At 37.0% G+C, this 11,956-nt stretch overlaps 1 protein-coding gene across 1 annotated transcript; it reads left to right on the forward strand.

Moving 5' to 3' along the window:
- Positions 1-9,620: 9,620 nt before the first annotated feature.
- On the forward strand, positions 9,621-11,701 carry MC4R (melanocortin 4 receptor). The gene has a single exon (XM_024754885.1). It carries the CDS (start codon positions 10,139-10,141, stop codon positions 11,135-11,137), a length of 999 nt encoding a protein of 332 aa, XP_024610653.1. The 5' UTR covers positions 9,621-10,138; the 3' UTR covers positions 11,138-11,701.
- Positions 11,702-11,956: the final 255 nt, after the last annotated feature.

Genomic DNA, 11,956 nt, shown 5'->3' on the forward strand with positions numbered 1-11,956 from the left:
TTGTCCTAATGTCTCCAATATAAGTTGCAACAAGTTGTTGTTCTTTTTCACCTATACCAGGCACCATCCATGACGCATCACCTACAACCATCCTTTTACATGAGGTTATCCAGGCCACCACATTTATGTGCCTGGAAACCTACCTTGTATCACTTTGGCCCTCTGCCCATCACAGCTAAGTGGACCTGGAGAAGGCACCTGACATAAGATGAGCTACTCCATGTTCTGGTTTGTGGCCTATGACATGCTGTGGCATCCAAACCCTCTCAGGGATCTGACCTGAAGCATGGAGAGACCTTGACAGTTACCAGTGGGTACTGAACATGCAAAGTTTCCATCAGGTAGTGTTAGGTTCCTGTGGGGTCCAAGGCAGGCTGAAGTGAGGTTATACAGAAGGTAGAGGTGCAGGATTAGAAGTCTGGATAGAAAAAAAAAATAGCTGAAAAAGGGGAACATAGAGATAGAAACTATGCAGGGTTTGGAACAGACTGAAGAGGTAACAGTTGGTCTCTAAAACAGCAGTTCAATTCATGATACAGCCTCACAATTAAAGCCCCTTACTTGAGGTAACTTGGGTAAAATTTTTTCCTCCTTGCTACCAAACAGCCTGCCTGAAAAACAATGTGGGTGGCAGTAACCAGCCAACACTCGGTCTTTGGTTACCTCACACACAGGACCACAGGAATGGTCATTTCTGACACACCACACCTTGCTACAAAACCAAATTCTGTCACTATTTTTTTCCCTTTCATCCAAGCAAAACTCTAGTTGAAGGGGTGTAGGAGCAATACTACCTCCTGAATCTAGTAAGAGGTACACAGTCAGACATATACTGAGCTTAAATGGGAGAAGGCACTTCATATAACCTTAAAGTTACTTCTGAAATTTTAATGAAGTAAAGACTTCTGGCCACACGCAAAAGCAACTTGAATAAAAATTATTCATGAAAGAATTTTCAAGATGTGTTTGTTAGGTGTTGCAGGACGTTTTAGGGAGTCTAAAATCTCTCATATACATGAAATGACAAAACGCAGCATTTACAGGCTTTGACTTTATAAAACATTCCATGGGCATTTATAGACATTTTCTTATAACATCACAGTGAGATAATATTTCTGCTTCTCTTCTTTAATAATATTAGATAAACTAAGGTAAACCAAACTTAGTTATTTTGCAAACTCTTATTTTGCAAGTCATTGGAAAAGCTGAGATCCTGATTATAATATTGTACAAAACTATCAACTCTATACCACCAGATGTAATCAAAAGCAGGGAAGTAGCACAGACACCTTCAGAGGCATGCTATGTGAGAAAATCCAAAGTTATAGAATCAGAAATGGAGGAATGCTAAGCTTTATGACAGATCTGTTTATCATAATTTTATTTAAGTAGAGGTTGTTCAACTATAATAGCCAAACAGATTGTTGATTAACTAACGGAAAAGTTGGGGCAGGAAGTGACAGAAGCGTCTTTCAATTTAAAAGCAATTAAAATTCAGAATCAATTCAGAAGCCAATGAAATCTAATTCAAAGATTAAATTTATAAGAAAATTTCTGAGACTATATGCACTACACATGGAAAACTATAACTCTAAATAAATAGTAGATTTTTAGAATATTTATTAGTTAAGGCTTAATGAAGCAAGGCATTCTCTATCTCCCCACCAAGGCAAGAAAGGTGTTAAATACCCTCCTATTCTTCTCCCACACCTGGATTTTTAAAAATCCATTAAAAAGCAAAAACTAAGTTTTCTCAAATGACTCATTGGGATAAAGACCACATCAAGTTCATTGCAAAGGAGAATTTATCTATAGAGTTTGTAACCCAGTTCTCCATTGATAAAAAAGCAAACGAGCCCATTTGGGTGTAGAACTCTGACCTACGTGTTTCTGGGCCTGAAGTGACTAAATCGTGCCACTCTGAACCATTGCTGTGCTGAAAATAGGAGTTTAATGATACATGAGGTATCACTGAGTGTTTGCAAACAAAGGGAAATTGTTTTCAGTGCCTACACAAATAAGAAATCAAATTTCATAATCAAAGTGTCTTTAAAAACTGCTCCCATTGAATACAGTGTGAAAAAAAAAGTGGATTCTGACTAGTATGCAATTCCCAGAAAGACTACAGAGCCATAAAAATCTTAGGTTAAAAAATATATAAAATAAATATACCTAATGCTTATATAGCATTTACTCTGTGCAAGGCACTAGTCAAAATGCTTTATATATATATTAATTCATTTAATTCTTATGGTAAGCTTTGAAGTTATTACTATTATTACTATTACTGTAACTTCGGGGGAGATTGACACATCCACTTAAAAATGCTTACCCATACACTCAAATATAAAGTTATTGTAACAGACCTAATTAGCAGCATGTTATTTTATTTTTAAGTGTTATTGGGATTACTGAGAATTTACTGATCTGATAGGAACTGTTTATATTTTTATGTCATATTTTGATCAGTAAAGATACTGTGAACAAAATATATTCTGAAAAGGGTGACACTGACTTCAGTATAAAAAAACCAATTCTGATTTCACTTGACATCTCTGCTTGATTTGTGTCTGCCGCCCTTTGATCTCCTTTATACTCTTTATTCTTTGACAGTCCAATGACTCTCTCCTGCTTCTCTTCTACCACTTTTGACCACTTCTCAGACTCCGTGGCAGCTGTGAAAATATGCCAGTAGACTTCCAACTACAGGGAGCTTAACTGACCATAAGCCCCTGCTATTGCTCTCTGAAATTCACTGTCACACTTGCTCCACCATCACACTTCCCACAGGTGCCCCCAGCCAATCACCGTGCGCAGCGGGGCTAAATTCACTGCAGGTCTAGGACACTTCCATTCCGCCTACTTCCCTCTCTCCTCACTCAAGGTCAGGCTCGAATTGTGATTTGACAGTTTTTTCAGTTTCTCCTGGCTCACTCCCCATTTTTTTTCTTTCTCACAGTCTTTTCATCAGTAAAATCATATGCACTTCATCCTATCTTGGTATCTTCTTTCCAGAAGACTTAAACTAACACAGTCTCCTTTGCCTATTCCTTTTCTTACATGTGCCTCCCAAATACATGTGTTCCTCCTGATTCTGTTCATAATTCCCTTTTTTCTTCCATCCAAGTAGAAGCCTACAGCTTTCAGTACAGCCTACATCTACTACAACCAAAATATACGTCTTTATACCAGATTGTTCCTCTGTATTCTATACTCATCTTTGCTAAACAGATATGTCCATTTAGATGTCTCAAAAACACTTCGATTTCAAAATTTTAATAACTAAATGCATCTTGTCTCTTAAAAGGATTCCTTAATCAGGTATAACAATTATAGTTCAGTGTGGAAAACAGACATTCAGTATATCAGGTAGAAAGGGACTTAATACAGGAAATAGATGCTTACAAAAATTTTGGAATAGGTGCTGTGGACCTTCAACTATTTTATTTATTCCAATTTTACACCACTTGAGTGCAGTCCACAGATCAGGACATGCCGCTGGTCCTGCTATCCCTGACTCACAGAAGGGGTGACCTGACACCTGAAGGTGGAGTCACCTGGTGCCAAAGCTGACATCTGGCAGATCCTCAGCCAGCTGCTAGGGCTACAGGAAGGTGACTTCGGCCTCACATAGGCTTTCCAAATCTCTTGAGAAAATATCTAATTGGGAAAAACTAATTCCCATACAGAATGCAGGCTGCAAGGAAAACTGGGCAATGTAAATTTTAGCTTTCTGAACTCCAAACTGGAGGAGATTCAAATGGAGACTGAGAGAACCAATCCATGTGTCTACCAGGTAAATGGCACCAACATCTGCAATTCACTGGAGCCAAAAAATGGAGAGCATTCCTTTCTCTTCCTCATTCCATTCATGACTGACTAGTAGTCCCACCTGCAGCAAAACAGCTACTGGCTAAACTCAGGTCTTCACAGACTCTTATTTGGGCTACTGTAAGAGTATCCTAGTAACTACTCCTGACCCTTTACCCTCCATAATTCCACACTGTGCTTTTCCTAAATCTTATCACGTTATTGTTTCCGTACTGAAGCTCTTTATCTTGAAGGTAATTTAATGTGGCCTTCGTTCAAGGTTTTTACATGTTGTTACAGAGGCCAAGGATGTAAAGTCCTAGCCCCCTGGCATGACATGCAAAGTCCTAGGTGACCTGTACCTCGCTAACATCTCCAGACTTTTCTATACCTCTCCTTCGTGTGTTGCAGCCATGCCAAAGTATTCTCTATTCCCCAAATTAATAATATTATTTCACACAATCTGATTTTGCAGAACTGCCTTGAATTCTAGCCCTCTCAACCTCTTTCACCCACCCAGCTTTGTCCTATCTTCCTCCAATTCGCATTTTAATAAAACACTTTCAATAAACAAATTAAGACCAGCCCAAGCAGAGATTATTTCTATTAATTACTAATTATTAATCACTAGTCACAATATATAGGAATTATTAGCTTTCAATTAAGTCTCCCATTTAGATTATATCTACACTAAATTTCCTCAGTGGCAGAGCACATGACTTATTTGCCTCCATACCTGGAATATAGTAGGTGCCCAGTAAAAATATTGGTTGATAGAAGAATTGAAAGAAGAAAGGCAAATTAAGTAGACTGGGAAGGGATTTAAGATAAAGACAGCAAAATCATACAGAGGCTATTACTATAAGCCAAATTAAAATGAAATTTTTACAGAAAAATTTTCTAATATTTTGAAATAAATTCATGTTTCATAGTATCAACTTTATAATATTTTATTATATAAATATTTAAAATATTTAATATATATTTATTATATAAATATTTAAAATATTTAATAAAATATTTAATATTTTATGATATATAATACTTTATTAGAAGTGAAGGTATTTTAGGGAAAGTTATTATACTATCTTAGTGTTGTCTAATTCTGAAAGATTTGAAAACAAACAAGTGATATATTTAAATTAACACAATAGAGAACAATACTTGTTTTCTATTAAAAATAATTATAAACACAGATTTCAACCAAAAATTGCTTGTAGTCCATATATTATTTAGAGAATGTTTAAATATCTGATAAATATAAAGAGAAAAATTATTTTTATTTTGTTACAGGTAATAAAATGTTCACATTAAGTACATCATTACCTAATTATTAATAATCTACAAGAATTATTGGCAAATTTTTATCCGTTATTATTTTTATTCATATCCCAAAAATGTTTACAGCTTGCATATATAATTGTCATTATCACCAACACATTGGTGCTGGTCATAGACAGTTTAATATATGTGGCTCTGAAGTAACTAAAACAGCTTTGATTAATGTCTCTATCTTCTATTCCCTAAAATAATAACTTACATATATATCAATATTGCATATGAATTGTGTATGCATGTTACTGGGATACTCTATATAGAGACAACAATTATTTAATCTGGAAGACATGAACCTCAGCCTATAGACGTAAGAGATGTATTTTTATAAATAAGGATTCTAGTTCATGGTGCATATGGTAATCATTAAACACTTTAAAATAAGTAAGAGTTGCGTAGTCAGAATAATTTGTTCTACATGAATATTTCCCAAACTGTATGTTCCAAATCATGTTACCTTTAGTTCTGCTGTAACGTGACATATGTAGTCTAAAAGTCAATGTGCTACACAAAATCATGCAACCACAATGACAACTAGGGCTTATGGGGGAAAATGGGGTTAGACACACAACACTCAGAAACTTCATCAGTGACACATTAAAAAAAGGACAGGAACCTAACAAAAACAATAGAACAGAATTACACATGCTTAATAGTTAAAACTACACAAACCAAAAACAAACGAACAAAAAACCCAACCCTCAACAGTACAGCAAATATGGAACTTTACCTAGAAAAAGATGCAGTTTGCTTGAGGAAGTGAGTTTCAGGAGGGTTACAGCTTGTGAGGTAAGATGAAGTGATAGAGGAAGAAGGATCTGAAATCTCACAAGAAGTTGAAACACCAAATTGTTGTGTGTCGTGACACATGTTGTTGGCTGAGGTGGCTGGTAAATGTTTGATGTGTGTGTGTGTTTTGTCTCTTGTGTCTTGGATCAGCTGGGTGCAGTTTTCCACATTCACCTACATAAAACTACATAAAAGCAAACACAATATTTGCATTATGCTCAAAATATCCTCTAATATATCAATCAACTCTGGAACAAATTCGCATTTTCAAAACGACTGTTATAGAACTGAGTGTAACAGGTACTTGAAAACTGAAAGTGGGGGAAGATAGGGTCTGTGTTCAGGAAATAAGTAGATTAAGCAATATTGAATTTTTTTCTAGTAAGAAATTTCAGAAAGTTTACCTGCTAATGTAAACTCTGCAACTTCAAGAAGGCAATGAGTTTGCAATGTTTTCCAAAATTCTTTGACCTTTTATCTGTGGTGGGAATAACATTAACATCTAAAAATAGTATTCTGTGTAGCACAGTTTGATAAATACTTCTCTTTAGTAATGTTTCATATTTATTATTATAAAATGTAAAACAAGGATTATGCGCAGAAGAGAAATATATTATGATCTAACTCAATTTTTTGTATACTCAGAAAAAAGAAATCTGAAATAAATTTTTAAAAATCCCATTAATGTGTCTAGCATTGCTGGTTGTATTTCTTCTGGCTTCTACAGAACTAAACTATACCAGACAATTAAAATTCCTCCTTGGAGATGACAAAATGGTATCTTTTCAGCATGATTAACCATATAATCAAGGTTTGAGAAAATCTACAGCAAATAATTGAATTTGAGATTTTAAATGTATATGGTTTTCTGGGATTTCAGTGCGATCATAATGTCTAAATTAAATCCTATTTTTGGTGAAAACCCAAAGGAAAGAGAGTTTTGTTTTCAAGTACTAGTTTTACCTGTTGTGTAATTATATATAATATGCCTATTAATAATTTTTACAACATAATGATGATTACACATTCACAAATATAGGGAAAGAGCATTCCAAGCAGAGGGAATAGGGTAAACTCATGAGAAACTCTCTAGCGTGCACGTAATCTCGCATGGAATTTTGATTGCAATAAAGTTTCCATGAAGGAGAATAGTGGGAAGTGAGTTTGGTCGGGAGAGAAAGAGGAGTCAGACACACTGGTAGAAGGTATTTTACAAGTGATTTCATGTAGGGATTTTTGAGAAAGATGAACAAGTCAATGATATTCTGAATTTTAAGCCTAAGAAAATGGAACAATTACGCCACCAAGAGAAGTAGACAGCACAAAGTCAAGGTTGACTCAGGAAGAAGGTTATACAGAGTTGACTATCTGATGCTTAAACATTTCAACAGATTTCTTCCCTATTGCTTGCTTATTAGGTAATTCGCTACTCATGCAAATCCAAAATGGGAGAAAGGATTTTCATGTAATTTGGGTTTGCTGCTTGTAAACAGCTCCATTAAAAAGTCTCAAAGTCAAGGTAACTTATGCTAGCTGCTGTGACAGGTAAACATCAATATTAACACAGCAATATTTATCACTTGCTTGTATCACAGTTCAATGTAGTTGGTGGGCCAGGGTGTGGAGGGAGTTGGAGATGTGAGTTGTGTTCTCTGCAGTTATTCAGAGACCCAGGCTCCTTCATGATATGGTTCTGACATCTGTAACATGAGGCTTCAAAGACATTCTGCAGTCATCCACGAGGAGACCAGAGGGAAAATGTGTAGAATCTCACAAAGGAGATAACAACGCTCTCACCTTGTACTGGCATATTAGTTAGAATTTAGTCCCACCCAATTTCAGGGATGGATGGAAGACGTTAATGTAACTCAATGCTCAGGAATAATACTTCAACATTGCCTCTGTCACAAAAGGGAAGAAGATAAAGCCCTTACCTAAATAACTGAAGACTTAAAATTAACTTTGAAATAATTATTTTTTATTGTCCCTACTGTCAGTAGCCACAAATTATATAGAGCTAAAACCAAAAATAGTCATAGCAAGGAAAAACACTATAGAAAATGTCATAACCTGGAGTTTAAATTTGAAAAGTAACTTTCTCACAATCTTTCAAACTTAGCTTAAGCAAAACATTCAGAAACTCTGATATATAACTAGCATCCACTCATCTTGGCTTGCATAAGTAAAGTTACCAAGGTATGTGTGGGTTTAATTTAGAAAGCCTTGGATTAATGAAGTAGGTAAGCTGCCTTAAAAAAAACAAAAACCAAAAAACTGAGTTCAGAATTCTCCACATCTTAGCCAATGCTCGTTATCTTTTCTTTTGTAGGTAACAGCCATCCTAACAGGTGTGAGGTGATCCTTCACTGTGGTTTTGATCTGCATTTCCCTGATGATGAGTGTAGCTGAGCACCTTTTTGTGTGGCCATTCCTATGTCTTCTTTGCAGAAATGTCTGTTCAAGCCCTTTGCCTATTTTTAAATCGGGTTATTTAGTTTTTTTGCTATTCAGTTTTTTGTTATTCCGTTACGTATTTTGTATATTAACCCCTTATCAGATAGATGGTTTGCAAATATTTTCTCCCATTTTGCCTAGATTGCTTTTTCACTCTGTTGATTGTTTCCCTGCTGTTCAGAAGTTTTTTAGTTTGTTGTAATCCCACTTGTCTATTTTGGGTTTTGTTGCCTGTAATTTTGGTGTCAATTCCAAGAAATCACTGCCGAGACCACTGTTAAGGAATTGTTGCCCAATGGCTATAAAGTTTCAGTTATGCAAGATGAACAAGTTCTAGAGATCTGCTGTACCACACAATGCCTGTAGTTCATAATACAGTATTGTGAACTTTAAAATATATTACGAGGGTAGATCTCACCTTAAGTGTATTACCACACAAAAAAAGGAAACACAAAAGAATACAAGGAAATTTTTGGAGGTAATGAATATGCTTAGTACCTTGATTGTGATGATGGTTTCATGGATATATGAAAATGTCCAAACTCATTAAAATGTATATCTTAAATATGTGCAACTTTTGTACATCAATTATACCTTAATAATTCTTTTAAAAAACCTGAGTATTGCCTAGTATTGATATTTTTCTTTCTGAGTTCAGGGTAAACATAGTTTACATTAATACTATATTGTTTTTAAATATCGTGAATGAAAATAAAACTTTTCTAGCTATGATAAAAGAAATTCTGCTACGGAGAAATATCCGATATTAGTGCATAAGAAATGAACTCCTTCTTGAGGCTTGTGATAAATTGTAACTACCTACCTATTCCTTCCATACACAGCATAGTCTCCTGTATTATTACATATTCTCCCTGTGTTTCAACTATTTTAAATTGAAGCACTACTGCCTTTGTTCTTAATTCAAAGAAATTGAGAGGGTAAATAAATTCAATGTCCTGGCCAAAAAGGCAGTGTATCTATTTCAGGAACACACACACACACACACACACACACACACACACTCCTCCTTTAAATAGGAATAAACCTGGGTGCCTCAAGATTACTTGTGATATCAAAGAATGTCCTCTGGGAACCAAGCTGTTTTCCTTAAAAACTTGAAAAGGGAAATTCAGTCTTTCACATCCTGCTCGCTTCCCGATTCCACAGGCTTCTGCATCTGAATCAATGTTGCCTGCAGTTTGCATCTCTGGAACACCATCGGTGTCTCACAGACTCCACTGGACTTGGATTGGTCCAGAGGAAGCAGAGAAGGAGCCACTCTGAACATTTTTTTCCCCTTCACACACCATAAAAATCAGCAGCAGCTACTAACAGTCAAAGCAAAGCTTCAGGCTGGGAACTGATGCGTCCGAGAGGCAGCTGATGTGAGCATGTGCACACAGATCTGTCTCCCAATAGCACAGCAGCTACCAGGCAAATCACTTTGAAAAGACCTGAATGCATGCGGCTCAAGTTAAAGTGGAAGTGAGAACAAAAAAGCAAACAGCAGACTCGACTGAATGAGCATCTTGAAGCCGAAGATTTCAAAATGATGCTGATCAGAGGCGTCCCTGAAAGAGACTAAAAACTCCATTTCAAGCTTCGGAGCATGTGACATTTATTCACAACAGGCATGCCAGGTTCAGCCTTCTCACTTTCAGACACGTAAAGACGTGGAGAAAATCGCTGACGCTACCTGACCCAGGAGGTTAAGTCAATCCAGAGGGGACTCGAATCCACTTGGTGCAGGATGAACTCTACCCATCACCATGGAATGCACACTTCTCTCCACTTCTGGAACCGCAGCACCTACGGACTGCACAGCAATGCCAGTGAGTCCCTTGCAAAAGGCTACTCGGACGGAGGGTGCTACGAGCAACTTTTTGTCTCTCCTGAGGTGTTTGTGACTCTGGGTGTCATAAGCTTGTTGGAGAATATTCTGGTGATTGTGGCAATAGCCAAGAACAAGAATCTGCATTCACCCATGTACTTTTTCATCTGCAGCCTGGCTGTGGCTGATATGTTGGTGAGCGTTTCCAACGGGTCAGAAACCATTGTCATCACCCTGTTAAACAGCACGGACACGGACGCACAAGGTTTCACCGTGAATATTGACAATGTCATTGACTCGGTGATCTGTAGCTCCTTGCTTGCATCAATTTGCAGCCTGCTTTCGATTGCTGTGGACAGGTATTTTACTATCTTTTATGCCCTCCGGTACCATAACATCATGACGGTTAAGCGGGTCGCGATCATCATCAGTTGTATCTGGGCAGCTTGCACAGTGTCCGGCATTTTGTTCATCATTTACTCAGATAGCAGCGCTGTTATCATCTGCCTCATCACCGTGTTCTTTACCATGCTGGCTCTCATGGCTTCTCTCTATGTCCACATGTTCCTCATGGCCAGACTTCACATTAAGAGGATCGCCGTCCTCCCAGGCACGGGCGCCGTCCGCCAAGGTGCCAACATGAAGGGGGCGATTACCTTGACCATATTGATTGGGGTCTTTGTTGTCTGCTGGGCCCCCTTCTTCCTCCACTTAATATTCTACATCTCTTGTCCCCAGAATCCATACTGTGTGTGCTTCATGTCTCACTTTAACTTGTATCTCATCCTAATCATGTGTAATTCCATCATTGATCCTCTGATATATGCACTCCGGAGCCAAGAACTGAGGAAAACCTTCAAAGAGATCATCTGTTGCTATCCTCTAGGTGGCCTCTGTGATTTGTCTAGCAGATACTAAGTGGGGCCAGATGAGATGCTAAACACAGACATAAGAGACTTTCTCCTTCTCATACATACAACTTGAACAGTGTGTTTCCACAACAGTTTCTTCTTCTGTGTAAGGCATCGGTTGAGAAATTCTATTGTATAATTTAAGTTTATGATTTTTGATGTGAGAAAGTGCCCAGTATCTGTGTATTATTAATGTCATGCTACTTTTTGGCTGTAAAATGTTAATCCATATTACAGGTTGTAGGCACTTTGGATTTATAAAAAAGAAAAAAAGTCCTTATGAAGAGTTTAACAGTGTTTCTTTCTTGTTATTCACAAGGATTTGACACTTTGCTTGTTTTAGTAACATGGAAATCACAGCTTCGTTAAATATATTCTAATAAATGGTTTCTTATATTACACTATACAACATTGAAGTGTAGAGATCTGATCTAGCATTTAGGGGAGAAATATTGAAGAACAGATGCTTAATCGTTTTAAAGCTGAAATTTCAAGTAATACAATAAAACTTGCTCACTATGCTTGTACAGAAGTAGAAATGAAGCTTCTATTGGGAGAAAAACAGTTACTTTTAAAAAAGGGATATTTGTGACTCAGAAAACCATGAGTGTTTCTCAAAGACAGAGAGATTAATTTGCCCAAAGCAAAGAGTCTGATATGCCACACAGGCAGTTCAGTTTGGGAGAGAAAAACTGCAGCTATGGGGATTAGAGTGGCCTGGGAAAATTAAGTTAACATGGCAAGCTAAACTTCCTGATACCAAACTATTTCCAACCACCACTAATAAAAACAGAGTATAAGGTCTTTCTGCCCCTTTAACCAGGGA

This window comes from Neophocaena asiaeorientalis, unplaced genomic scaffold (assembly GCF_003031525.2).
Source record: "Neophocaena asiaeorientalis asiaeorientalis breed wild unplaced genomic scaffold, Neophocaena_asiaeorientalis_V1.1 scaffold124, whole genome shotgun sequence".
Classification (NCBI taxonomy): Eukaryota; Metazoa; Chordata; class Mammalia; order Artiodactyla; family Phocoenidae; genus Neophocaena; species Neophocaena asiaeorientalis.